The 27739-nt window shown below is 52.7% G+C and overlaps 1 protein-coding gene across 3 annotated transcripts; it reads left to right on the top strand.

The window, feature by feature from the left end:
• The first annotated feature begins 327 nt into the window (after positions 1–327).
• PKM (pyruvate kinase M1/2) lies at positions 328–26036 on the top strand. 3 transcript variants are annotated; one of them, XM_075535656.1, is made up of 11 exons: positions 328–483; positions 11817–11983; positions 12657–12748; positions 17126–17257; positions 17397–17583; positions 18049–18319; positions 18982–19132; positions 19259–19411; positions 22399–22565; positions 24370–24551; positions 25328–26036. In XM_075535656.1, exons 2-11 carry the CDS (start codon positions 11830–11832, stop codon positions 25432–25434), a joined length of 1596 nt encoding a protein of 531 aa, XP_075391771.1. In that variant the 5' UTR covers positions 328–483; positions 11817–11829; the 3' UTR covers positions 25435–26036. The 3 variants fall into 3 exon arrangements, with proteins under 3 accessions (XP_075391771.1, XP_075391772.1, XP_075391770.1); XM_075535657.1 differs by lacking the exons at positions 328–483; positions 12657–12748 and adding an exon at positions 9896–9944; XM_075535655.1 differs by lacking the exons at positions 328–483; positions 22399–22565 and adding an exon at positions 21882–22048.
• Positions 26037–27739: the final 1703 nt, after the last annotated feature.

Here is a 27739-nt window from a genome sequence, read left to right on the forward strand (position 1 = left end):
CTGCGGCTTCCGGAGATAAGGGCTCAGATCCGAGACCCAGTCAGGGATCTAAGCCCGCGGCAACAGGTGGCCCCGGCGCCCGGGGGTCTGGGAGGGAGGTCCTGGGCACCCCGGGGGCGGGTCCTTCAGTCTCGCCGCATCCCTATTGGCTTTGCCTCGGTGTCAATGAAGAAGATTTTGGTTACTGTGTCCTTCCGCCACGGAATGTAGTCCTCCCCCAAAGGGAAACCTGGCTGCGTGCGATCCGCCGCCGCCGCCTTTCGGACTGAAGGTGACAGTGGCCCGCGAGGATGCAGGGGGCGGGCCCAGCGCATCGGCGTCCGGGATTGGGCGGGGGGCGGGGCGGCGGAGGGATCGCGGCGGCTCGCACCCGGGATAACCTTGAGGCTGAGCGGCGGCTCCCGCATTGGAGCGACGCGCACGGAGCTTGCGGACAAGTCACTCCTGTCTTTGCAGCGCAGCACAGACCAGAGCACGCCGGAGGTAAGCGCGGGGCACGGCGGGGCGGTCTGTCCCCGCCTCGGGCCTACCTCTTCGATAGTGCGGGCTCCCGGGCCGCCTCTCACCTCCAGGCCGGGGCGATGCAGGACCTTGGACCACTTGAGGTCAGGGAGAGGAGAAAGGCTGCTCGCGCCGAGGGCCTGCGCCTTAAAGCCCACAGCTTCCTTCCAGTTCAAATGAGTTAGCGGGCCCCATACTGGTCCATCCCCCGCCCCTTTCCTTCACAATCTGGTTCCATCCTCTCTCCCCTTCCCTTATTCTCTCTTAATATGATCCCATCGTCATCTACCTCTTCCTGGACCCCAGTCTGGTCCCGTGTTCGCTTTCCTCTTCCTCCCTCCACCCCGAAGATTAGAGCCAATCGCCCCCACGTTTTCAGACTGTCTTCTCATATTCGTTCTAGTGCATTCTTTGTAGGCTCTCCTTTAAACCCCGTTCCAAGCTCTCAACCCTCCATACGTGTTCCGGGCTGCTCTTCCCGCTTGCAGGTCTCCGGCTCCGCGGTCCTCTCTTCCATCCCATCGCGCCCCTCCCCCACCCCCCATTCTGGTCACGTCCTCCGCATCCCTCTCCTCCCCGCCCCCTCTCCCCGCCTCTCGGGCACCCGGGCCCCGCCCCCCGGCCTTGTGGTCTCCCCTCCATCTCCGCCTCCCCCGCCCTCGGTGGGGGGCCTCCAAGGCCAGTGGCGCGGAGGAAAAAGTGGGGTGTGGCTGGGCAGGACTGAGTCACCTATGCGGCCTGGAGGCGGGGATGCAGCGGTGGCCCCGGGCGCAGTGAGAGTTACGTAACCCAGGGAAATGGGGTGTCTTTGCCGGCTGGCTGCTTCCAGGATTGCTGGCCCTGCGTCGGCCCCGGGCCTTTCGGAGACCTTGCTGGCTGGCCGAGACATTACAGCCCTTCCGGAGTCACCCGACGCTGCTCCATCGCGCAGCGGCCGGCCTGCGAGTAGCGGTCGGCCCCGGCGCAGCTCACCTCGAGGCACGGCCGGCCCCAGGAGCCGCCGGATGAGTCCCCAGGGCCCCCTCATGTTTGAGACACCCAACGGGTTTCTCACCTTTGGTTCCCCGCTTCTGCATCACGTTTGTTTCTTTTTTATGATTATCAGTTTATTTCAATCAAAACAAGGAACAAACAGCACCTTGAGAATTTCTGTTCCCAGGCCCAGCATCTTAGCTCCACTTTCAGTGTCCATACAATATATTTCCACTTTGGATGACCATGTCATAGCTGCTGTCGTCAGGAGCTTTTTTCCTCTGTCCTTTCCTCGTCCATGATACTCAGCCCAGTGTCCTTCGCTCCCTATATCACAGTAGGAAAAACCTTCAGAGCATCTATGGCCCCTTATGATGCTGTTACTGTGCGCCTAGTTCTTTGATTGTTTTCTAGGTGGTCCTAAGGTGATTCTGAGTCAGGTCCTGGTGTGGCAGAAAGTAAGCTGATCGTCATAGTCCAGGGGGTGAATTCAGTTCCAGTTGGCCGAGAAAACCTTTCTGATAAGCTGGATCTCCTCTGGGGGGTCAGTATGACAACCCCCCAAATCTGGGCACCTGGTAAGCCCAATATTAAAAAGAGCTGCATCATGTTTCTTAACAAAGACGCTGTGGCCGCGCTTTGGGGGGCCTTCCTAGAGCTTGGCACAGGTCTTAGCAGCGCTCAGCTCCAGTGCCAAGGGGTCTGTGCACAGAAGAGGACCCCACAGAGCTCTCCTATGTACTGAGAAGGAACATCACCTTGGTAACGGTGCCAGCTTCCTGGGTGGGGGCAGAGTGGACAGGAGACCTTACAAGGCGGCAGGCACACTGGGTTTGAAGCAGCTGGGGAAAGCACATTCTAGACTGAAGTGTAACGTTACAGTCATAGAAAGCCATTCCAGGTCTCCTGAGCCAGGTTCTCTGAGCCCAGGCGTTTGGTTGATCTTGCCTCTGTATATGTGAACTGAGCCTGGCATTCAAGGCCCCGGGCATGAAGGGCAGGCTGTACAGGTACTACATAAGGAGCTAATTAATGGAAGGAATGCAGCCTTGGGGTCCTGGTTTCCCATGTGAAAAGAGAAATTCCCATTTTCCTCGTGATTATTGGAAAGATTGCGCTCTGCGTGCACCTACTGGTTGGTACCTTGAACACCCCAGCAGTGTCTGTGAGATCTATAGTAGGTGCCCCACGAATGACAATTGCTAAAATAGAATCTTCTGGGAGACGCCCGGAAGAAATGTCTTCAAATTTTTGCATGTTTTGGGCCACGATTGATGGGTGAGCATAGGGACCTGAACTACTTCTTAATTCACCTTTTCTCGGCCATCTCCAAACGCGTACTCAGTTGTTAATTTGAGGGGACTATGTTCTCTGAATAGTGAAAGCAAGAATCCACAGGCCTGCTGTTTTTCTCCGGTCTGTCAAATTGCCCACTTGGATAATGTGTGTTCTTCACCGTTTTCTGTCATTCTCTATTAGCAGGTATTTCTCGTTTACACAGGTTCCAGCTTTGGCGGGTTTTACTGTACCAGGCATCTCTTAGAAACCATCCCCAAGGGATGCTGGGATAGTGTTTACAAAGGACTTTAACGATGTTTGCAAATCCCCACTTGTGACTGGGACTCTCCTGAGAATGGCATCTTCTGGTTAAAGGAAGGCTGGAGGGGCTGGGAGTGATTCCAGGCTGATGGTGGGCTGTAAGAGCAGGCAAAATTGCAACATTAAACTCCCACTGAAATCTTTAGATTCTAGCTCTCTCCCTGGCCACACTGGATGAGGTAGGACCTAGGATGTGGGGAGTGGAGCTAGGGGTGGGGTTAGCCTCATTGACAGGACTGAGGGTGTGGTCGGAGAAGGGGGGGCCAGGTCTGGATCCCCTAGCATTATTAGCAAATAATTTGCCTTAGGGTTGCCTGAAGATGCTGGTCTGGAAGTGCTGGGGGGGCTGTTCTGAGGGGCAGGTGGAGTATGTAACTTGTGGCCAGGTCAGTGTGTGGGAGGGGGCTTAGAGGCGCTGTGGAGATGACTCAACCTCGCAATTTCTCGGCTTTTGAGAGGATTCTCCTCATAGGGTGAGTTGCTTACTGCTTTCTGGGCCTTGTGGGTTTAAAAGGCCCTTTCACAGCATGTATTTCTCCTCCCCCCCCAAAAAAAAAAATGCCCGGCCACATGGAGAAAGGTTTGCTCCAGGGCTCTGGACCCCTTCAGTGCTGACCCAGGAGCTCTTGCTGAGTTGCAGCAATGAGCCTGCTGCAAGGGCCTGGCCATCACCTCTGTGTCCTCCTCTGAAGGACAAGGACTGAGAGTGTCCTTCAAATGAGTGCTTGTGAGTTAATGGCCTGGAGCCAACAGAAGTAGACTGGTGTTAGTCTCTTGTCAGGAACAGCCGCTTCTTTGTTTAAGCAACAAATTAGAAATAAGGAGCGTTTGGGATCCTCAGTGACTTTGCACATTTGGTAGCTGGCACTCCAGTGGGGCACCTTGTGGGGGTTGCTTCTCTAAGCTTATGACAAAGTGGGGGTCACAGGAAAAGCCATTTTATTTCGTAAGGCTCTGTATTTCTTAATGTTGAGCAAGAAAAGAAATGAGGAAGTGGCTGTGGGCACGGTGGGGGTGCGGCCCCACTCTTACACTGCCTTCTACTTGGGCTTTCATTTCCTTTGCTTCAGCTTTTGTGGCGGCAAAGTCCGGGTGAGCTTTCTTGGCTGAGACCTGAGATCCAGGCGGAGGGGAATGGCTCCTTCGACATAGCTCTGAGTCATTCCAGGTGTCCACAGTCAAATCTTGAGGACCCCACAAGAGTGAGCCACACCTGTGAACGAGTTTCAACCTTGTTGAGGTGGTTGTAAAATGCCTAAGGGAGTCATTTGATAAGATGGGTCTCACCGAGTCTGGTATAAATAGGAACAGAGTATGACCCCCAGGTAGGAAACCTCCATCCTTCATGCCCTCTCTCACCAGGAGCCAGACTTGGGCTGATTGTGTCCTCTTTTTTTCAAGAAGCTGTTGGAGGTGGGGAAAGTAAACCTGGTGTGCGCAGGGCCTTATGGGCTTCTGGGGTGGCCAACTTGGCACAAGGTGGGGGGAGGAGAGGGACCCGGTTGGTAGGACCACCTGGAGGTGCCTGCAGTGGTTTGTGCCTGGCTGCACGTAGGCGGGTGAGGCAGGCTGCAGTACCTCGGGTGGCCTCTTGAGGCAGCGCCCATCTGTGGGCAAAAGCGCCTGGGGAGCTCAGCCTCTGCTGACGCTGAGTCTGCAAGGCAGGCTGAGGCTGGGGTGGTGGCGCCGCCAAGTCCACGGAAGAAGGCAGTGAGGCTGCTGCTGGTGGCAGCATTTCAAGGGATCGGACCAGCTTAGCTGGTTAAGCTCAGCGGTCAATGAAAAACAAAGAATTTGCCAGGAGTGCGCTCCCTTCTGAAAACCTTAATGAGCATGCAAATGCTATTTCTTCAGCTTGAAACAAGTGGTCTCTCGCTGAGTGGTACTTCATAAAACGTGCTGGCCTTGCCTGTTTGGGATGGGGAGGTAAGAGGTCGGAACAGATCGTTCCTAAACAGAACATCCGGGTATCTTTCTTGTGCTCATTCACCTAGAAAATAAGCCTACAAACGCCAGCCCTCTTACTGGCAAACATTTAAAAGCCCGACAGTGTTGAGTGCTGAAAAAAGTGTGGGGAAGCAGGAACTCACATTCTTGATGTAGTTGAGACCAAGAGACCACTGTACAGGAACTGGACAATAACAAAATAAGTATACCCCACAGCCCAGGAATTGTTAGGTACGGTATATAGAAAGAAGCTTGTAACAGTCCAAGGAGGTGCGTGCTAGGAGAGTTATTCTTGAGTTGATTCATAAGGGACACTCAGATGAATGGGGGCGGAATCAGCCATACAGTGGTGGAAATGAATTCTGCTAACTACATGCTTAGAAGTTCAAGTCCACTGAGAGGTACCTGGAAACAAGCCCTGGGGATCTTCTAAAACGGCAGAGCCCTTGACAATCTTGAGCAAGTACAGCTCTACTGTGACATGCCTGTGAGGCTGGCATGCGTCAGAATTGCCTCCACAGCACCTGGCGTAGGTATTTACTTAAAAAGACGATAAAGGTCATACTGAATAGAAGGCCAATTATTCAGTGTATGACTTAAGATTTTTTTTGTTTTATTTTTTTAACTGCAGTAAAACAAAAAGGTTTGTGGAGATACAGTACATTGTATATAGACACTTCAGTGAGCTTAGAGGATACAATATTTCAGGACACCTGGTTAGGTATCAAAATTCAGGTCAGGGTTTGGGGAGGGCTGGAGGGGCTTAAAGATGGAGGGAAGATGAACTATATTGTTACAAACAAATGTGCCTCCCAACCCAGAAAATTCCACAAAGGTAGGTGTGGGTAGCACTCAGCCAGAAGGTGGTGCGTCTCAGGCAGTCTACTGGCGTGAGTGCAGACCAGCAGACTTCATTTTGCACACAGCCATGTGGGTGCAGCTCATCTGCATGTTAAGGTGCATGGTAACTAGCCTTCAGGTAACACGCTCGCCAACCCCATGTCGTGTGTTGTTTGCCCCACATACACGTGGTGACTGGAGTAGCCACCACAGCTTGTTTTAATGGCTTTTATACAGAAGAGAAATAGCCTTCTCATGCCTTTATGACCAGCTGTTCAGCCCAAGGAAGTCAGGTCTGGTCCTTCCACAAAACCGGAGGCTGGCTTCCCTGCTGATTGCAGTCAAGAGAGGCAGCTCCCAAGTCCATGCAAAACTGGCATTAAAAAAAGCCTGTCTGGCCTTTCAAGATTTCTCAAAAGAGGCAAAGGAAAACTATTGTAATTACAAGGTTTCTGAAATAAATACCCCAAACCCACTGCCATCAAGTCGATTCCAACTCACCTGCCCTATGGTGGCTCGCTGAGAGTGCTGTTGGTGGGTTTGAACCGCCACCCTTGTGGTTAACCGCTTGTTGCCTAATTTGAAGTGCCACCAGCGCTCCTTTCCTAAAGTAGATGCTCTGTGAAAAAGCAAGGGAGAACATTTTCCCTGCACTGGGGAAAGCTATCTAGTTTTCTGTTGGACGTCTACCAAAACTTAACTGCTATCTAGTCAATAGTAACTCGTAGCAGCCTCATAGAGCAGGGTAGAATTGCCCTGTGGGTTTCCGAGGCTGTTTCTGGGAGTAACAAGCCCTCAGTCTCTGAAAGAGTTGCTGCTGGTGGTTTCAAACTGCCAACCTTGCAGGTCCCAGCCCAACTCATTACCTCTATGTCCTCAGGATTCCTTATGTCTAACCCGGAGGGCTCCGAAAAGTTTGTGGGAAACGGAATAGAAAGAGACCTGGGATTTCAAAGCTAGACAATGATGGATCAATGTTAATGGTTCTTGCTGGGTGGTGGGAACACTGCTGTTTAATTTTTGCAATATTATTTCATTTTAAAATAGACAAGCCCATGAAGGTCATTGTAGATCAGTTGTAGTAACTAGGTCAGTGCTCTCAGCACGCCTCCCTCTTACAGCACCTAATTTGGAGAAGCTTAAGTCAGGATTCCTGGTCCCTCACTGCTTCCTGAGCAGGTAGCTTGCCCAGAAGGCAGTCCAGCAACCTGCTATGTGTTTCCTGGGTTCAGATGGCTGCATCCTAGCCTTGAAGTAAGGGAATTTACTTGAGCTTACAAACAGGCTTGTTTTGTGTAGCCTGGTCCCTGCATGTTTTGTGTCACGGGGCCTACTGGGCGGGGGGTGACCTTCAGAAAAGATGCTTAACCTGTCTGCCTCCCCTCCCCCAGGCTGTGAAAACACGGTTGATGTAGAGGATGTGTCTACTCTGGCCCTTCGTGAGTGAGAGTGCCTGGGCTAGTCCCTCACCACCGTTTTCATCTTGGGGCTGCCAGTCCTAACAGGGCTCATTTTGGAGATGTTTCTGTTTGTTGATCATGAGAAATCACTAGATTTTCAAGAACAGGATGACCACCTGCCTCCAGCTTATTCAGATAAAACGCTAATGGATGCTGAAGTGCTGGGGGTTTGGGCTGAAAGACTAACCTAGTGACTTGAAGATGTGGCTCCAAAACCATTGTCTGTTGACTTCTGGCTCCCAGCCACCTAGAGAACAGAGGAGAGTGCCTCCCAGGCGGCTCAAGGCCATCAGCTGGTGGTGTCCGAGTGCAGACCTGCCAGTTAGCAGCCACCTGCTTGACAACTGTCTCTAGGGCTCTCTAGAGATGTAGGTAGATAGCGAGCTGGTGTCAGCACAGGGCGGACCCTTCTTGGGCATTCTTGGAGGAGAGGAGCTAAGCTCTGGGGAGATGGCTATCAGGGCAGGATTGCTGCCGAGAAGCCCCGGCTGGTTAAAAATTGGCTTGTGCAGATGCAGGCTCCCAGCCTGCCAGACTTACTGGAGCAGAATGATCCGTGCTTTGTGAAAGATAGAATTGGTGGAGTGGAGCACAGATCTCCCAGCGTGACCTGATGGCACACTTAAGAAGTGCGGTGGCAGGTAGTTTGTCGTTTTTCAGATTTCTCTCCCCTGATGTCTGAAGGTTCTGTCAGGCACAATGCAGCAGTACTGGAGAGCCAAGAGCCCCTACTGAGACCAAGATGGGTGCCGTTGGCCCTTGAGGCCTCTGATGGAGTCTCATTTCTCACAGAGGAGACATGGCTCTGAGGAGGATCCTGCTGCAGGGGCTCAGGCTCCGGAATAAGGCTCCCGTGCCTGGGCCTGCTGGGTGGCGCTCTCAGCGGACACGCCGGGCCTCTGAAGCTGCCTGGAGGTTTGACTCTGCATGTCTGTGCCTCCCAAGGAGGAGGGTGCAGTAGTGAGTCAGACTGGTAGGGCTGGGCACATGTACTGTCAGCACTATCCAGACCGATGGGAGGAGGTGGGGAGGAGGGCTCTTCCTAGAGCTAGACTGTCTTCTTGGGCCTGAGTTGCTTCCCAGGCAGCAGTAGATCCTCCATGGTTGGCAGGCTGGGTGGAAGAGACTGGGGCATCTTGGGGGCAGGGCTCAGACCCTCCCTGGCAGTCAGGGCAAGACAGGTGAGTTAGAGTGCCTGTCCAAAACAAGGAGGGGCCCCAGGGACCTGAGGGGAGAGACCACGGGGTGGTCCGGGAATGAGACACAAGATCTCTGGCTTAGTCAGGGAGGAGTCTGGACAGGCGCTGACAGGCCAACTTTGTATGAGTCCCCTAAAATGCCCAGCGTGTCTTCGTTTGCCACTGTGTACCTAATGGCTTAATTCCAGGTACATGGGCATTTGTAGGTGTCAGGTTTCATTCACGTTGGTGAAAGGAGGTTTGTGTTTGAGGCCATGTGGTGGTGGCTCACCTGGTGGCTCACCAGCACTCCTGTCTGAGAGGCAGCCAGCCCTTCAATCAGGACCCCAAATTCCCAACCATGTCACAAAGATTCTTGTAAAGTTTGAAGGCAGGAACTGGCTTTGTGTACCTCACCAACGGGTTTTGCCACAGAATTGTCATAACAGGATGGTTTTTGCTTTGAGGTTCTGAGTGGATCCAGGTGTGCTTTTCCTGTGTCATGTGATGAGGGGCTCGGCCCTCGAACCCTGTCTCTGTCCCATTGTGTGAGCAGAGGATTCCGAAGCAGTGGAGAGCCCAGAGTCTAGTCTAGCAATGAACTGGGAGTGGGTTCCTCCTTTAGTCCCTCCCAACACTTCTACAGGGCACTGGTAAAAGACAACCTTTTCAGAAAGGGTCCACTTGTGACTGGTTTCGACAACATTTCTTGTCAGTGCATTTAATAAAGGGAAGAGAAAAGGCTTTTACTGCCATCCTACCACCCAGCTAATGTGCTGTTCATATTTTAGCTCTATCCCCTTCGGCCTCTGGGTTTACTTTGCTCCCCACGTCCCACCCCACCCCCCAACAAGAGGTGGCATTGGGGGACAGTTTTTATAGAGCAGAAATGGTTAGTAAACCTTGGGTTTCAAGGAACTTCAGAGGGAAGATCTTTGGGAGGGGTGTAAAGCCTCTCACAGGGGCGCTGGTGACGGAAGGGCTGTGGTTGGACCCCACCAGCTACACTGCACCTGCTTTCCTGGGGGCTTGACAGTCTCGGAAGCCTGTCAGCCTTGGAAGCCTGTGTGGCGGTTCTGCCCTGTCCTACCAGAGCCCTGAGCTGGAACCGACCCACAGACACACAGCAACCACAAAGTCGCACAGGGAGCCAGAAAAAGCCCGTTTTGGGCTGTGAATCTTTTAGCTGTTTCTGGTTATTTTCAAGGACGGTTTCAGTGTTTTTAGCTGAACCCACTAGAACCGGTTACCACCTGGATCCACATGGTTGTTAGGGTAATTTCTCTCGAAGTCGCTAGTTAAACTCAGCTTCTACCTTAATCCTCGCCAGCTCTCCAGGGCAAACCTTAATCAGCTCCGAGCGGTCTATGCAAGTGGGGCCAAAGAGCCACCCTCAGCCCAAAACAGTGCATTATGTCACCGGAGGCCCAAGACCAGAGGACAGAAGGTATGACGGGTTGTTCCTCAGTGGCCCCACCCCGGTCTCTGCAAGGGGACCTTCCAGTCTAGTGTCTGGAGAAGAAGCCAGTTAGCAATTTCCAAGAAGCACTCGTTTGTACTTGGTCTCACTCACAAAGCATCCCTGGGAATAGATTATGGTCTCCCTGTGGATGGCGCTGCAAGACCCGTGTGTCCTTGTGCTAGCTGGTAACCCGTTGGGTAATGTCCTTTCCATGACTGGTCTGTGTTGTTAAAGGGGCAGCGTCAGTAAGTCTTTCAGAGGCTCCTCGTCTGGGGAAGTGGAGGGAGAACTTTGAGTCTGGCAGAGAGCTGTTACGTTAGACGGAAAGGCCAATTAACACACACTGGGATGAGAGGGCTGGCTGACTTACCTGTGTGTGTTAGGGATAGTAAATGCTTGTTGAACGGAACAGTGCTGTGTAGAATCCTTAGCCAGCATCCTGGTTCTTCCCCACTGTGAAATGTGTAGCTTGTATGATTGAGAGCTCGTCGCTGTTACTTTGCAATAACCAATGGGTGGTTTGCTCACCACTGGCCACAGCGGCTTTGGGGCAATTACCACACCTATGTGGAGGTGGCAGAGTTCTGGATTTAGATGCATGTTCCACTTGAAATCCTCAACCCCTCCCACCCCCACTAAGGGATACCACAGAGTCGGGGTGGATGAAGATCAGAAGTTAGGGTCCCATGTAAGGGATGCCTTGCTTTGGGGTTGAGGAGAAAGCGGGGTAGAGAGAGCTTGTTCGTGAGCCCCAGTTGAGGCATAGAGGTGGAAGGAAGGGACTTTGAGAAGGAATACCCCTTGGTGTGAGGATTTGAGCAAAGGGACAGATGGACAGCACCCTGGTACAAGAAAGGTGCCAAGCACCCAGTCCACATCCTGACCTGTTGGGCTGACAAGCTGAGTGAGTTTAGCTGCATGTCAGTAATGGAATAAAGCAAAGGTCAGGACAGCTGTGAGGATTGTGACCTGGGCTGCTTAATTGCCTGGAACGGACAGGCTTGGCCGCACTTGTCTAGGCTGGAGAGGGAGTTTTGGGACAGGGCATCAGCAGGGGAAACAGTAACGGCAGGCAGTGTGCCTTCCTCACTGTGCTGCTCTCCTGACAATGCACTTGTAATTTTAGACCCAGGGTCATCGTGGTTTGCTTTGGTGTATGCAAATGGATCTGCACATCCTGAATTCCTCCTGACTAAAAGTAGATGTGCTTCTTGGATACATTCTCTGGCGGCGAAAGCTTTAGCATTCAGGCTTCTGCTGGACTGCGCTTCCTGTCAAAGGACTGATCTTGTTGCCCATCGTGTGAGACGACTTTCCAGCCCCTTTGGGAGTTGAACAATGAACCCCAGGGATTTAGGGAGGTTTAGGAGCTAGGGGAGACTAGCCTGGGTCCACCACCAGGAGAATCACTTGAGTTTGCCAGAGTTTGAAAGAGGCAAGGTGGCTTAGCCTATAGCCGATCTCTGTTGCTTGAGGAAAGCTCAGTTTTCAAAGGTAGCAATTTGTCCTGTGAGTCAGCAGTTGGCATCACTGGAAAACTGCTTAAAGCGTCTATTTGAGGGGGAAGCTGCTGGGGAGATGTCAGCCTAGGCTAAGGGAGACCAGCGACGGTGGGCACCTAGGAAGCTGCCCGTTGGGTAGGAGGTGTGTGCTTGCTCTCACGTTCCTTTCCATTTCCTCATGGCCACCTGAGCCCTATGCCAATGCCCACATGACCAGGGCATGGTTGGGTTCCCTCTGGCTTGTGCACAGAGAGTGGGTATCAGGTTAATGTGTAAGCAGGAGACCATATCCTGTGCCAAGCAGTATATTAATCACCTGGGCTTAGACTAATTACTTTGATTCTCCTGGACCCAGGACTGCAGAAAACATGTCGAAGTCACATAGCGAAGAGGGATCTGCCTTCATCCAGACCCAGCAGCTGCACGCAGCCATGGCTGACACCTTCCTGGAGCACATGTGCCGCCTGGACATTGACTCGGCCCCCATCACAGCCCGGAACACTGGCATCATCTGCACCATCGGTGAGCCGGCTCTGCCCCCAACATGCAAGTGCTTGAGGGGACGTGTCACAGATTACTATAGGTGATAGGAAGTTGTGATAGACGATAGACAATGAATCTGTTCTATCTTTGTTCTCTGATAAAGTTTTGAGGATCATTGTAGTGGCTCTTACTTGGAGCATCTGAGAGATCAGGAATGTCCATGCTCTCTGTATGTCCACGATTTTGTGGTTGGGGCATCAGGCTGGACTTCTGAGAGAGTAAACCCAATACCCAGCCCAAAGCCATCAAGCCGATTCCGTCGCAGAGACCCCCCCCAGGACTGGAAATGCTCCATCCGGTTCCTGAGGCTTAACCTCACATGAGCATCCCGCCTCATCCTTCTCTTTTGGGGCGGCTGGTGGGTTTGAACCGCCCACCCTGCAGTTAGCAGCCCAATATTAAGCCTACTTTCTTATCTGGATACACTTTCCTAATTTGATGATAACCTGCTGAGATTTTAAAGGCAATCTAGAAAGTGGATGAGCACAGTAAAAATTTAAGCATTTTGAAAAACTTTTAAAGCCATTTTATGTTGGAAACATTTGGGGAGAAACAGAAAAAACAAAGAGTCCCCTAAGTGAATTGTTTATATTTTCCCTGCTCAGAATAGTTGGTCTTTGTGGCTTGAAAACTCACTTTCTCTGTGAAACAGGCCCAGCTTCCCGGTCGGTGGAAATGCTGAAGGAAATGATCAAGTCTGGAATGAATGTGGCTCGCATGAACTTCTCCCATGGGACCCACGAGGTGAGCTGTGGCTGGGCCGGTGGGCCGGTGGGCAGGGTACCGTTCACGTAACAGTGGAGTGTGGGCAAGCTTGGGGCCTGGTATACTGGCCGGTGTGGAAATTTGCTTCCCTGGCCCATCTCACCTCTCCTCTGCCCTCCGCTCAGCCTCCTCACTGCCCTCTGCTTCAGCTCAGAAGACTGGTTTTTGCTTTGTGGCTGGTTATGGTTCCCCACAGCTGTGACTAGCATTAGACTTCACAAAGGAAGGGGCAGAGGAATGCTAGTGGAATTCCTCTGGGCCTTCGTGATTGATTGCCCTGCTCCAGGGATTCTGCATGGCAGTGTTGACTGACCCCCAAGGGTCATCCCACAGCCTGCTTGTGACCCAAGATAACTGTGCCAGGCCCAGAAGGGTTACCCCTCGTGTTTAAGGGCTGTGTCCAGTGCCCTGGTGGATTTGTTGTTGCTGACAGCAGAGCTTCCTCATTGGACTTACTTGGAGGTATTGTTTACAGGGAACAGAGCAGCGGCTGGTGGGTTTCGTCACCAACCTTGGGGTTGAGTCACCAGGACTCTAGACTGATCGAACTCTGGTATATGACACAGCCCCTACTCGTTAGCACTGTGTTCAGCCCGTCTGCTCCCAGGGGCTCTGGCACATTGGAAGTGAGCCAGCAGCACCCTTCCCCACACGTGTGAGAGTGCATTTGGCTCAGGGCTGTTCGGGAATTGTTTTGACCTGCAGACCAAGTCTTCGCCAGTTCCCGGTGGCGGTAATGGTGAGGGCCACTGGGATGGGGTTGCCCTATGACATTTGAAGGCTGATGTTAAGTTCAGACTAAATATAATGTCCCGGCAGATGTAATGCAAGAGGCCAGTTCATCCTGTCTGGAAACTCGAGACTCTTCATGGTCTCCTTAACCTGTGTTCCATAAATAGTCTGGCAGGCAGCAAGCCCTTTGGGCAGGTCTCAATCTGCCCCCCTTGACCATCTTCTCTTTCCCAGCAAGTACTGTAAATGTCACAGCTGCTCCTGGAGTGCCCTGGGCTCCTGCAGGCTAGGGAAAGAGGAGAGAATTGCCCAAGAAGCTGACTTTCATAACTGCAAGGAGCCTTGGGAGGAGATAACCTGTGCTTTTAATTCTCAGATAAGAACTCTGTTTTGTTAATTTTCCTTAAGAAAAAAAAACAATGAAACTCCTCTTGTGGGTTTACTTTGAGCGTATAGACCCGAGTGAAGGTGTCCCCGGGCAGCTCCTTTTAAACGGTTCTAAAGTGGTGTAGGAAAGAAAGGAAAAGAAAGGCAAACGGGTTTCACCTGGCCAAGGCCAGGGCTTCTCCAGTGCCCAGCTGGTCCACATATTCTTGGCAGCAGAGCCTGGATGTGACTCCTTCTCTGTCACTGACTGAGGGACGGCCACTCTCTGGATCTGATATGACAGCGTTGACACAGGCTCTGCCCTCAACTCGGGCAGGTTCACGTGGGCAAGATGTGTTCTTCCGTGACACGGAAGTCCCATAATGCCTCCTTGGCTGAGGTAGTGACAAGCAGGCATTGGTATGCTCCGTTTAGGAGGCCAAAAGTCTGGTTTCAGGACCCAGCTCCCACGGAGACTTGAGGCTTGAGGGCAGGTCTTTAGGCTTGAGGGCAGGTCTTTATCTCTTTGAACTTCTGCTCCATGTGGCCCAGGGCCTCTAATTCCAGCTTTGCTTTCTATCACTTGCTTGTTCAGTCTCTATCTGAGAAGAGATTGCCTTTAAACGCACACACACTAATTGTGTTTCACTAACAGAAATGCCCCTCAGCCCCAGGCTTGGGTTCTGTTTCCTCCTCACAGAACAAATCAGTGGAGACACCTTTCCAACTTGTTCTTTGAACCAGTATATCCTGATACTAAGCCTTAAAGGTTAGTGTATCCAGTCTCACTTAGGAAGGAGATGTAAAAAGAATAGGTAACATTGTAACAGTTCAGATCCAGAAGTGTATTCCTTAGATAGATGACCTATGGCTATGTAGATGTTGCTTCTAGGAAATAAAGCCCCATGTAACACCAAACCACAACCAGAAACTCAATGTAGGACTAGGTAGAACTGCCTCCACTGCCCCGGTGAGTTTCAACACATACTGCCATTGAATCAGCACTGACTTACAGCAATTCCCTGTGGGTTTCTGAGACTTTATGGGAGTAGATAGCCCAGTCTTACTCCTGAGGAACTGCTGGTGGTTTTGAACTGCCAACCATGTGGATCGCAGCCCGATGCTTAACCACTACACCTCCAGGGCTCCTCTTAAGAGAATAGCAAGCCCTGTCTTTCTCCCGAGGAGTGACTGGTGGTTTTGAATTGCTGACCTTACAACTAGCAGCTGAACATGTAGCCACTGTGCCACCAGAGAGCCTATGTGATATGGGCGAATTCTGAAATAACAACGCCGGGCTTGACTGTTCTAAATGCTACCCTAAAAGTAGCGTGATCTTCCATGAAACCTTTCATGAGACAAAATGGCAGAAAGTGAGGAAACAAGTACGTTTAATTTAGATGGGGGATTCTGGAACGTTTCCAGGCACGGCCACCGTACCCGACCAAGCCTAAAATTAAACAGTGTTGAAAGTCACATCGGCTTGATGCTGAGTGCAGGGTACAGGAAAGAGCTGGTGATGCCGTGGCATGCATGGGGAAACCTGCCCTGTCCCACCTCAGCGAAAATGCTCTTCTCTATCTTTCGTTTAGCGAAAATGGATACTAACGTTGGTCTTTCTTTATAAAATTTTTTTCTTCCCAACTGTTTCATTGGCATATAATTCACTTACAATACAGTTCAATACGTTGGTCTCCCCTAAAAACAGGCGTGAAGCACACTTTGGAAAGTTCGTGTACTTCATATTCTTCTACTCATAGCACCTCTTGAGGAAAAGGTGTTTGATAATATCCACTACCCAGTCTTTTAAAAACCCACATGCCTGCAAGCCAGCAACAGAAATAAATGTCACTTTGATAATGGCATGGGACCAAGAAAGAGGTAACCCTGTGCTCCCTGGTCCTCCATCACAGCCGAACAAGCCAGGTGCCCTCCAGCCCTTTGAGTCATGCGGCCCCCTGGGTATCCGAGTTCCGGTCCCTCCAGAGGGTTTTCATGGGCGGATTTTCCCCAACACAGTGGATTGCCAGGCCTTTCTTCAAAGCACCTCTGGTAGACTCAACCTTGCGTTTAGCCGTGAGCATATGAACTAACCGTTTACATCACTCAGGGACTTCCCCTTGTTAATGAGTACACCTGAATTAGCAAATGAGGGTTTTTAAGTACAAGCTTTAGACACCATCTACCCACACAAAGGATTAACTGTGCTCCCAGACTCCTCGGTGTGTCAGGCCTGTTTACAGAAGAGAAAAGGCTTCCGAGAGAAGATTGAAGCCGGGAATTGGGTGCACGCAAGCAGCAGCTGAGGGCAGTTAGCACAGGGAGGTCTTACTACCATCTTTCCCTACTCTGCTTCCCTCTCATTCAGCTCCAGAAAGTGCTTCTGGAAGCTGGATTTGTGGTTATTTGTTTGTTTTCCTATCAGGTTAGCAGTGAGCTGTTTAGCTTGGATCACTGTTTGCTTAAGTCAATAACTTGAGTTTGGCTCGTGCTTGTGATCAGTAGAGAGAACACTCTCAGAACTACCCTAACTGCCAGAATCTGACACTGATTGCCAGACCAGTCTTAGGCAAGCTCAAAAAGGTCATCGATCTTTATCCCAGTTATCTGCTTTATTTGCTCCACATATTTGATGAGCCCCAGGGAAAAGAGAACCGCTGAAGCCACACAAGCGTGTTTATAACCACCGCATCCCTGGCTTTTGTGGCTGTGTTCTGAAAAGTCCCTGAGATTTTCTTCCTCAGAGTGAGTTACTTCAATGGTGGTGGTGACAACTTTTGTATCCCTGGAGTCTGTGCCCAGTCAGGGACCTCTGTATAGTAGAACAGAACTGTCCAGTCGAGCACAGTAGTGGCTCTATTTGAGCTCCTTGTCGATGGTAGAGGTTGATCTTACCCTGAGCCATGGAGTCACCTCGGACTCAGCAACAAGAGTAGGACTGTCATAGGGCGGGCTTCGGATGCTTTTGTGAATCTTTATAGAAACTGACTTTCTCATCTTCCTCCCAAAGATCAACTGATGGGTCAAAACTACCCACTTTTCTGTTAGCAGCCCAGCGCTCAACCCACTTTGAGCCAAAGAGGTTGAAGGGATAGAGGGTGCTCAGTGGATGGACGTGGTGCATCTAGGAGGGCCTTACATGCTCCAGGCCTTGGGTTGGCAGTGAACATTCATTGGCCTTTCCTGTGTGATCCACTCTGGGGCAGGGCTGGGAGCGAACCCCGTGTGCATGGCTTACCCTCTGTTCCTTTCCCCCAGTACCATGCAGAGACCATCAAGAACGTGCGTGTGGCCACGGAAAGCTTTGCTTCTGACCCCATTCTCTACCGGCCAGTTGCTGTGGCCCTGGACACTAAGGGGCCTGAGATCCGAACTGGGCTCATCAAGGGTGTAAGTATGGATCCTGGTGAGAAGCGTGAGGGAAGGGACAGGAGGCCATGGGCCCAGGACAGGTCTCCCCGTGCAGGGGGAGGAGGGAGTGTCTGTGTGCTGGTGGAGTCTGACACACAGCTCATTCTCTGGCCTGCAGAGCGGCACAGCTGAGGTGGAGCTGAAGAAGGGAGCCACTCTGAAGATTGTTCTGGATAACGCATACATGGACAAGTGTGACGAGAGTGTGCTCTGGCTGGACTACAAGAACATTTGCAAAGTGGTGGATGTGGGCAGCAAGATCTATGTGGACGACGGGCTTATTTCTCTGCAGGTGAAGGAGAAAGGTAAGTCCAAGAGTCAGGGTCTAGTTGAACTATCTCCGGTCCCTAAAACTCAAAAGAAAATTGGAGATGATGTTGCCGCACTGAGGCTGGGTTTAAATCCTCTCAGCAACTCCTCATTGTCTTCCAAAGCAGACTTCCTTCAAGGATTGCTCCTTTGCCTCCTCCCTCCTTTTGGGGCTCCGTTTCCGTTCCTGTAACACGGACAGGACTTCAGTGTGGCGGAGATGATGACACATGAATGGGCAGTAGGGTTCCTCTCATTGTTGTGAAGAAGCTGAGACACAAAGTGGTCACATGCTTGCCTGGTGTTACACAGCCAGGGCTTGACCTTTAGAACTATGGCTCCGGGGCCCACGACATGTGAGCCCCCGGTTCCCTGTACTGGAGGGAGAGGCAACGGTTTCTTGGTGGCTGCTGTCCTGTTTAAGGCACCATGTTTCTCTTACCTGTCGGCTCTTCACACAGGTGCAGACTTCCTGGTGACAGAGGTGGAAAATGGTGGCTCCCTGGGCAGCAAGAAGGGTGTGAACCTTCCTGGGGCTGCCGTGGACCTGCCTGCAGTGTCCGAAAAGGACATCCAGGATCTGAAGTTCGGCGTGGAGCAGGACGTGGATATGGTGTTTGCGTCTTTCATCCGCAAGGCGGCCGATGTCCATGAGGTCAGGAAGGTCCTGGGAGAGAAAGGCAAGAACATCAAGATCATCAGCAAAATCGAGAATCACGAGGGAGTCAGAAGGTACAGCACCCTGCCAGAGCAGCGCCCCCAACCCCACCATGGGAAAGCATGCTGCCCTGCAGCTCAGCTGAGCCACCTCCCAGTGACTCACAGGGCACGGCCGGATGACCACGGCTAGCTTGGTGTGACATCTATTCCTTGGTGGCTTCTGCTTGAAATACAGCGGGACACAGCTACAGAACCTGGCCAGCCCACTTTAGTGACATTTGTCACCACAGCTTGGCTTGGTGTGGGCCTCTCTCCTGCCATCTTGATAAGCCATGGGTACTTTCTGACCATGGCCTGAGGCCAGACAGTCACAAGTGCTCTTGGTGGGAGGGGGTTCCTCCTTGGCTGCGACCCAGCAGATCTCCAGGTCCCCTTCTACCTTGGACATACTGAATTGTGGGGTCCTCGATGCAGGTAAAGGGCAAATGGGACCTTTCCCCACCCCCTTCTTCTCCACAGAAGAGTACTTAGTGAGACTGGAGAAACCCAGCAGGGCTGGGCCCATTTGGCCTTCTTTGACCTGTTGGTCTGAGGAACTGATCGACATCACCACTGGCATGGGCCTGTGCTAATCACCCCGAATAGCCATTGTGTGTGGGGACGTGCTTGGTGTTTGACCCTCAAATCCTCCATCATCACGACCCCTGACCCCAGTTCTTCCCCTTACCTGACAGGTTTGATGAGATCCTGGAGGCCAGCGACGGGATCATGGTGGCCCGTGGCGACCTGGGCATTGAAATTCCGGCAGAGAAGGTCTTCCTTGCTCAGAAGATGATGATCGGGCGCTGCAACCGAGCTGGGAAACCCGTCATCTGTGCCACGCAGGCATGTGCACCCCCTTGCGTGCCTCTCTCTTCCCCCCAGAGCCCTCCACAAAGCCCCCACTGTGTGTGCTGGGGTGTCTCGGGGATCGCCTAGGCCAGTTCTAACAGGCGCTCTGTTCCCTCCCAGATGCTGGAGAGCATGATCAAGAAGCCCCGCCCGACCCGGGCTGAAGGCAGCGATGTGGCCAATGCTGTCCTGGATGGAGCGGACTGCATCATGCTGTCTGGGGAAACGGCCAAGGGGGACTACCCGCTGGAGGCCGTGCGCATGCAGCACCTGGTGAGTTCCCAGGACTGCCCACCATAGGCAGGCGCTGGCTGGAGAGGAGGGGGCGGGTGGAAGCATGGAGGCTCCCCTTAACAGCAGCCTCGCTGTCCTCACAGCTGTCCTGCCGCTCGGAGACTTCTCCCTTCAGTAGACGGATAGCACGGGGTTTGCTAGTTTGACTTTCACTCTGGCTTCGAGGCGGTGGCTTGTTCCTTGGCTAAGTCCAGGGTTTCCTATGCAGTTATAGGGATGCTGCTACGTCCCTGTCCACCACACCGCCCCTGAGGTCCAGGAACCAGCTACCTCTGCTATGAGTGGAAACCATCCATCCAGGGCCTCCCAGCCCCAGATGGCCTTGGAGGTTGGTTTCCAATGGATTTCCCAGATCTCTGGGCAGCTGCCTGTGCTGAGCTGACCACGAGCTGGCCTTGCTTGATGCCTGTAGCAGGGCCCAGTTCGCTGTATCCTGGGGACGCAGCTGCTGGTGTATTCAGCTGAGACTGTAAAGGAGGGTGTCGGGAACTGGACAGCAAGCCCACGAGAGAGATAGAAATGTGGTTGATCCTGACTGCCTTGGAGGGGGAGACCACTTGGGAGGAGATGCACGTGTAGGGACACACTTCCTTCCCCAGTGTGTTCCGTTGGCCAGCTCCTTGGGCCTGAGACTGTATGATATGAATCCTGGTCCTGTGGTACCAGGGCTGGCTCAGGGAATATACCTTTTACCTTGATACAACTTTCCCTTCCAGCCAACAAAGGACTCCACCTTTTGTACATTCCCAAATAGACAACACCTCCCCTCCCCCAAGGACTGTAGACTAGCTATCTTCCTCTCCATCCATTTAGTGTTTCTGATTCGAAAAGACATGCCATTGAACTAAACACCTTTGTGTAGTGGTGAGTGGAATATACCCTTAACTAAAGATGCTTTTGGTGAGGCTGAAGCATCCTTAATGGGTTTGCCCACTTGCTGTTGAGGGGGGTGGGTGGGTAAGGGAGCAGGGAGTGATGTGGGTGCTGTTCTGATCCCAGGTGCTTGCTTCCTGGCTCATTCTCCTGACTGCCCCAGGGTTTCAAAGGTGCGTCCCTGCCTCAGGACAGTGGGCGTGGAGCAGCCACCTCTAGATACCCTTGGCTTGCCTTGCTTAGTTGTGGGGATCCCCCGTGGCTTTAGAGGTAGGAGGGTGACTGTACATTCCGAACCATGGACCATTGCACCAGGGTAGGCGTAACTGCTCTGTGCTTCGCCCACAGAGTGGATTAGATAAGGCCCCTCAGTGGGCTGAGAGACAAGATGGCAGAGCTCTGGCTTCTGAGTGACTACAGATGGACAGACAGACTGACAGACATCTTTTGAGAGAACCGCAGGCTTAGATTGCATGGCTCTGCACAGAAGATGCACTTGAGGATTGTGGGCCAGGCTGCTGCCGCCCTGTAGGTAGCTCAGCATCTCCCTTCCACAGCACTAGTTAAACGGTGGCTGTAGCTGCTTCTCTCAGCTGCCCACCTTGTCCTGGGTCTAAAGGCAGTGCCCTTGCCCGAGACCGTTCTGCTTCCTGTTTGTGTCTGCTTCTGCTGCCCTTGGACTGTGCACGCAAGCCATTCTCGCCTACAGAAAACCATAAACCTAATCACCTGCCACGCATCTGCTTGCTCTAGCAAACGAATCAGAGATGCCATTACTGATTCCTCCCGTCACTCTGCCTTCTCCAAGGACCAGGAATGATACTGATCCCTGCAAGCTTAACTTTTCCCTCTAATTCTTGGTGTAACCCGAGCCCAGGTAGATGGGGTTGGTAATTAGCTCCCCAGCTGTCTTGCACTTGAAAAGAGTCCTCTGGTGTGTAATCATTAGATCTGAATCAAATGTTTCATGAAACTAATCTGCATGCGTCCACGGGCATCACCCCGTCACATGGCTGTTCACTGGTGCCTTCACAAGGTAGCTCGACTTCTCCAGCCTCCTGGTTGGAATGCAGCTAAAACCAGTGTCTTGGGCTTTGCCTGATCCCCCGGTCTGACCGAAGCCCAGCAAGTGCTCGCTGTGCATGGAAGCTGGGCAGGAAGCTAACCAGACAGCCATGTGGGGAGGGTGTGTCTGCTCTTTCCTATAAGCTAGCAGGAGGCAGTGTGGGCAAGCCCTCTCCTAGGGAGTGGTGTGGACCCTGCCTGGGCATGTCTCTGCCCTGCATCTCCCACTCTTCCGAATCAGAGAATAATGTGACCAGAAGGGAACTTCTTGAATCATAGAACTGGTTTCCCCTGTCTTTGCGGGGAGGGGGGGGTTCCTCAAATTCTCCACACCTCTCTTGAATGGTCCAGAGTTGACCACCCTGCCTCTGCAGCTACATGAAGGACAGTGAGCCAATTAACGTAAGGTGGCCTTGCTCTCTGATTAACCCCCCATTCTGTCTTTCCGTGTGTTGTCTCTCTTGTTTTTCTCCTCCCTCCTCTGCCCGCTCTCCCTTCCCACACCTTACAGATAGCTCGGGAGGCTGAGGCAGCCATGTTCCACCGCAAGCTGTTTGAAGAACTTGTGCGAGCCTCCAGTCACTCCACAGACCTCATGGAGGCCATGGCCATGGGCAGCGTGGAGGCTTCTTATAAGTGTTTAGCGGCAGCTTTGATAGTTCTGACGGAGTCTGGCAGGTAGGGCCCTGAGGGCAGGTAATTGGTGTAAGGTGACCAGCCGCTTGCTCTTGGAGAAGACAGCCAGGCTCCAGCCTTTTTCTCCCCTGCAGGAAGGGAAACAGCAGGGAGGTCGTGACAGGGCAGGACCACAGGGTCCTTTGGTTAGCCTGGCCCAGCAGGTGTCACAGGTACCTGGTGAAGGATGCGGCCCTGTGAGGCCCATTGCTCAGTGACTGGTGTCCCCTGGACCTTTGGACCAGGGATCGTGTTCCTCACCAGCTTCCTGTGCCTCCTCCCCATTGCCCACGCAGCTCTGACGAAGCTCTGTCCCCCTCCCGTCCCTCTGGACGGTGTCGTCCCCCCCTCAGATTGCCCGTGAGGCAGAGGCTGCCATCTACCACTTGCAATTGTTCGAGGAGCTCCGCCGCCTGGCGCCCATTACCAGCGACCCCACAGAAGCCGCCGCCGTGGGCGCCGTGGAGGCCTCATTCAAGTGCTGCAGTGGGGCCATAATCGTCCTCACCAAGTCTGGCAGGTAGGAGGAGGCTGCAGCCCCAGGGTGCCCTGCTCACTGGCACCTCGCCACGGGCTCCCAGGAGCAGTGTGCTGGACACGGCTGGGGTGGTGCTGAGCCAAGGTAAGAGCCTGGACCCCATGGGACAGGTCCGTCCTTGGCCCCCAACTGGGCTCCAGGTGTGAGCAGGGCTCCAGGGAGCCACCATGATTGAGGCCCCGCAGGATTGTCTGCATTTAAAACAAGTCTAGAGCTTCCCACTGAATTGGTCTCCTTGCCTAAAGACAGAAAGGCTGGTCGCTGACAGTCTTCTGATATTTTAAATGCTGACCCTCTGATAGAAAGCAACCAGTTTGAACTCAGTGAATATACTAAAGGTACAAGGTGCCTGTGGAACATGAATGCTTTGTGCTGCCCCACCTGTACTACAGATGATGAGTGGGTGTGGCCTGGAAAGGTCAGCGGTTGTCTTCCTGGCTCATTGTCTGAGGTCTGCCTGGCTGGAGATAAAGAGCTCCTCCTATGTCCTGGCTCGCACACCCTGTGCTCCGGGAGAGGTCACCGGGGCAGTGCCTGTGCTGGGGAGTAGCAGGGGGTTGGCCAGCAGATTTCCTTCACAGAAGACTTGTCTAAACCCTTCTAACCGCTTTGGGCTGACCTTTGTAGAAAAGGCCCAACCTTTGCTCTTTGGGTATTTTTAGCCTCCAGTCTTCTGGGATTTCACTTTCAGCTGGTCCTGACTTCAGCAACTGCTTAAAGGCCAGGCCTTAAGGCAGGGCGTGCTCGGCTGTGACACAGCTTAAGTTTCCCTGGTGTCTGAGGGCCCCTAGAGCCTGCCTTGAAGGGCCCAGTTCTTTCTGCAAGCCCCTCCCTGCTCCTAAGCGAAGCCAGGGGTACACTTCTTCAGGGTCCTCTGTCCGGTGGTCCAGGAAGCAATTGACAGATGGAGTCCAGGAGGAGTCCCTGCTTCGATGGCTGGTGCCGTTCCCACACCGCACAGCCGCCACCTGCTCTTGCCTCCTGGGTAGCACCCAGACTGCCAAGTCTTATTCAGTTGCCCAGGCTTAACTCTGGGACTCTAGAACTTAGTTGCTGGGAACATTTCAAGGACTTGGGGTACATGTTGAGTGGCGAAAGGGCATGACAGTGTGAGTCCCTGGAGGCTGGTCGGCCCTGCTCCCATTCTTTGCAGATGCCAATCAGGTGCTGTTCACATGCTTGGCTTGTAGCTGAGGCTGGCATCAAGAGGCATGGGTGCTGGTGAGGTGGGGCCATGCCCATGCTCCTCCCTGTGCCAGAATGGAAAAGGGGCAGTTGGGGGAGGGGTGTCAGCTGATTGTGAGCCCCGGGGGCATGGCTCACCATGCTGTATCAGGATGGTCCAGGGGCCATGGCCTGAGTAAAGTGAGGAGGGCAAGCATGTAGCTTCACTGCAGGCGGGTTGGATACTGTGGAGGATACAGGGCAAATAGGCAGTCAGGGAGCCTGAGGTAGGAATGGCCCCTGTGGCAGATTGGGTTACTACAATGGTTTTCAACCTTCAGGCCACAACCCTTTCATACAGTTCCACGTGTTGTGATTCCCCCAACCATAGCATTATTTTCATTGTTACTTCATAACTAATTTTGCTACTGTCATGAATCTGGCAACCTCTGTGAAAGGGTCATTCAACCCCCAAAGGGGTTGCGACCCGCAGATTGAGAACTGGATTACAGGATGGCTAGGGTTCAAATTCAAAGCAAAGCTGGTAGGTCTTGAGGGGCATCCAAGGGCGCTTTTGGAACACTGTTGGATGGTCTCTTTCCTTGTCCCCATCCTGTGCCAGGTCTGCTCACCAGGTGGCCAGATACCGCCCACGTGCCCCCATCATTGCTGTGACCCGGAACCCCCAGACCGCTCGGCAGGCTCACCTGTACCGTGGCATCTTTCCTGTTCTGTGTAAGGACCAGGTCATGTCAGCCTGGGCTGAGGATGTGGACCTCCGGGTGAACCTGGCCATGAATGTTGGTACGTACCTGGGAGTGAGGGCCTCACCGGACTCTATACTTAGTGAGATGAACATGAGGGGACCCATCTCTGAATTCTACCTCCTAGCACCGGAAGTCCTGGTGACAAGGCAAGGGAATCACGGATGAGGCCTTGGAGTTGGGCTCAGCAGCCTAGTGCCTCACTTCACAACTTGGGGTCCTACAGCAAAACTAAACTAAATTTATTGCCACCAAGACGATGCCAACTCATAGCAACCTTACAGGCCAAGTTCCAAAATTTTAACTGTTACAGGCAGTGGAGAGCCCTGTCTCTCCCATGGGAGCTGCTGGAGGTTTTGAACTGCTGACTTTGTGGCTCACAGCTCCACTTGTAACCACGGTGTCATTAGGTCTAGAGTGTGTACACTCTTCCTTTGGCATCTTCCTGAGAATTAGATTGGCCACAGCTCCTGCTCTGTGGGTGGCACACGCAGAGTATATGGGCTGTGGCCTTTGGCCCTGTGTAAGTGCAGGATGTCACTGGATGAGAAGCAGCAGCTATCTCTGACCTGGGCAAGGCCTTCCCCCCTGGGGCATAAAAGGAATGAAGTCCAAAGATCTCTGCCTACTCTGCCATCTGCACCATAAGGAAGTCTTAGCCTCCTTTAGCCTCTTGGCCTGGGCTGTGAGGCTGGTGCCACCTAGTGGCTGGAGGAAGTAATGTTCCAGCATCACTGCCTCACCGCTGCAGCTGTAGAGCAAGTAGCCCAGGTGCTGTGCCTGTCTGCTTCACTTTGACACTTTTTCTTCCTCCAGGCAAAGCCCGAGGCTTCTTTAAGACTGGCGACGTAGTCATCGTGCTGACCGGATGGCGCCCTGGCTCTGGCTTTACCAACACCATGCGTGTCGTGCCTGTGCCGTGATGGGCCCTGGGCCCCTCCTTTACCCCTGCCCCAACCCCTCCCCCCAACCCACCCATTAAGCCAGCAACATTTGTAGTGCTTCCTCGGGCTAGGATGGCGCCCTGGGCTGGGGCTCCAGGAAGGGAGTGGAAAGTCCCTGGTGCCACATGGCCCTGCTGGTGGGGTTGCTCAGAGCCTGGCTGCCCATTCTGTGGCACTACCCAAGCCAGGGAAGAATGAGGGCTGCGGGACTGGAGGCCCCGTGATTATTGAATGCAAGAGGTCAACAAGCTGGCCTCTGTGTGCTCCATTCAGTCCCTGCAGAACATGGGTGCCCAGAGAATGCCTGCCTGGGGTCAGCAGACAGCAAAAGCCAGATGCCTGAGAGTGGCAGGGTAGCAGTGGCTCCAGTGCAAGCAGACTCCAGCCCTGAACTTGCTCCCCCTTCCCACGTGTTAGTTGTGCATTGGACACGAGTTCCTGCGCTCTCCTCAGCTGTCAAACACTTGTGCAGACAAAAACACTCCACTGCCTTTCATTGTCCCCCAACCCCTGCGGCAGCCACCTCCAGGCCTGTTGCTATAGAGCCTACCTGTATGTCAATAAACAACAGCTGAAGCACCTGTTTCCTCTTTTTCTGCTGGGGAGGTTTATCCGTGCCGTCTGAGCAGGTGGGGGGGGGCTGATGCTAGCTAGCGGCAGGGGTGTTTGCTGTCTAGGAGGTGGGTGCAGGGATACTGGGGAAGAGTTGCTAACTCCAGGGTGTGTACGGCCCCCTTCAGTCCCTGGGATGGTGGGAAAGCTGTGTCTAAAAGCTCTGCAAGTGGGGAGATTATAATGGCTGATGTCAGCAGTTCTCATCCTGTGAGTTGTAACCCCTTTGGGGGTTGAACAACCCTTTCACAAGGGTTGTCCAAGACCATTGGAAAGCACCTAAGCATTTCAAAATATATAATTGCATATTGTTTTGTGATTAATCACTATGCTTTATGTTCAATTTCTTACAATGAAAATACCCTACCTGTCATTCATAACAGCAAAATTAAGTTATGATTTATGATAGCAAAATTAAGCTGTGAATTAAGAGAAATGTTATGGTTGGGGGTCACCACAACCTGAACTGTATGAAAGGGTCGGGGCACGAAGGTTGAAAACCACTGCTTTATGTGGAAAGGAAGGGCAATAGGTAACCCTACCCATCAGCTCTGCTGGAGCCAGCTTGTAAGGAAGCTAGGGAGAAAGGCCCTGTCTCAATCTGATGTGGGTGACACTGAATATGAAGTCTGTGTTTAGAAATCTGGGGCCTAAGGTCCCCTTGGGCCCTGCTGTTTGCTCAGTCCCTCCATTGTGGGTAGCAAGGCTGAGGAGAGCATTGAGAATGGCCTGAAGCTGGCCATGTCTTTCCCAGGACACTGGTAGATGTCAAGCTGAGGAATAGGGTCATTGCCTTGATTCTTAAGGCCAAGTTGGATCCAGCTGTTTGTCATGCCTCCAGGGCCCCCTCCCCATAATCACTGAGCTATCTACTGGTTCACCCACCTTTAATTTCTGACCTTGCTTCCAAAAGCTTTAAAACTACCCCTTCCCCCCAAAAAAGGTCTCGCTTACGTGAAGGTTTACCTTTAATGTACACCCATTTCCTCAGTTCTACTTTCCAGCCCCTCACCTGCCGCTGCTCCAATGTTTCCTCCAAAAGCTTTGTGGCTTGGGGGGACATTGTCACAGTCCCACCCTCTTAGTGACCAACTTTCCAATTATTCACAATCCTTTTTTGGGTTCTTGGCTCACTGCCTTGCTTCTGGAGCACAGAGTAATGGAAATCTGCTGAAGGTTGGAGTGGCTACAGGAGACCGCGAATGTGTTACTACTGGCCTGGGGAGGCCCCACTTAGCTAATATTCTCCATCACCTGCCATGAGATCTGTCAATGTACTACCCGATTGGAGCACCTCCATGGTCCCAGGCTGGCTGGCCTTGCTCTTCTGAATGTAGACAGGAAAATTCAAAACAAAACCTGGAGGCATCCCAGGCCAATTTTCATCAGTGAAAGCAACAGAGGTGCGGTTGTCCTTTTCATGTGTGATGAAGTAAACGATGAACGAGTTTGACTTGCATGCCTGGGCTGATACGGCGGGAGAGTATCTAAAAGGTGCGTGTCCGATGTACGGGTAGGGACGCTATTTTACATAGATACGCTCCTGCTGCAAATGGTAGCGAGCGGCAAGACCAGGAGGGGAACAGGTGAGCAGATGCAAGCCCTGGCTTCGGGGGTTTCCCAGAGCCTGCCGGAGCGGTGGACCTGGAGGCCCCGCCCATGGTGGGCGGAG

This window comes from Tenrec ecaudatus, chromosome 17 (genome assembly GCF_050624435.1).
Source record: "Tenrec ecaudatus isolate mTenEca1 chromosome 17, mTenEca1.hap1, whole genome shotgun sequence".
Taxonomy (NCBI): Eukaryota; Metazoa; Chordata; class Mammalia; order Afrosoricida; family Tenrecidae; genus Tenrec; species Tenrec ecaudatus.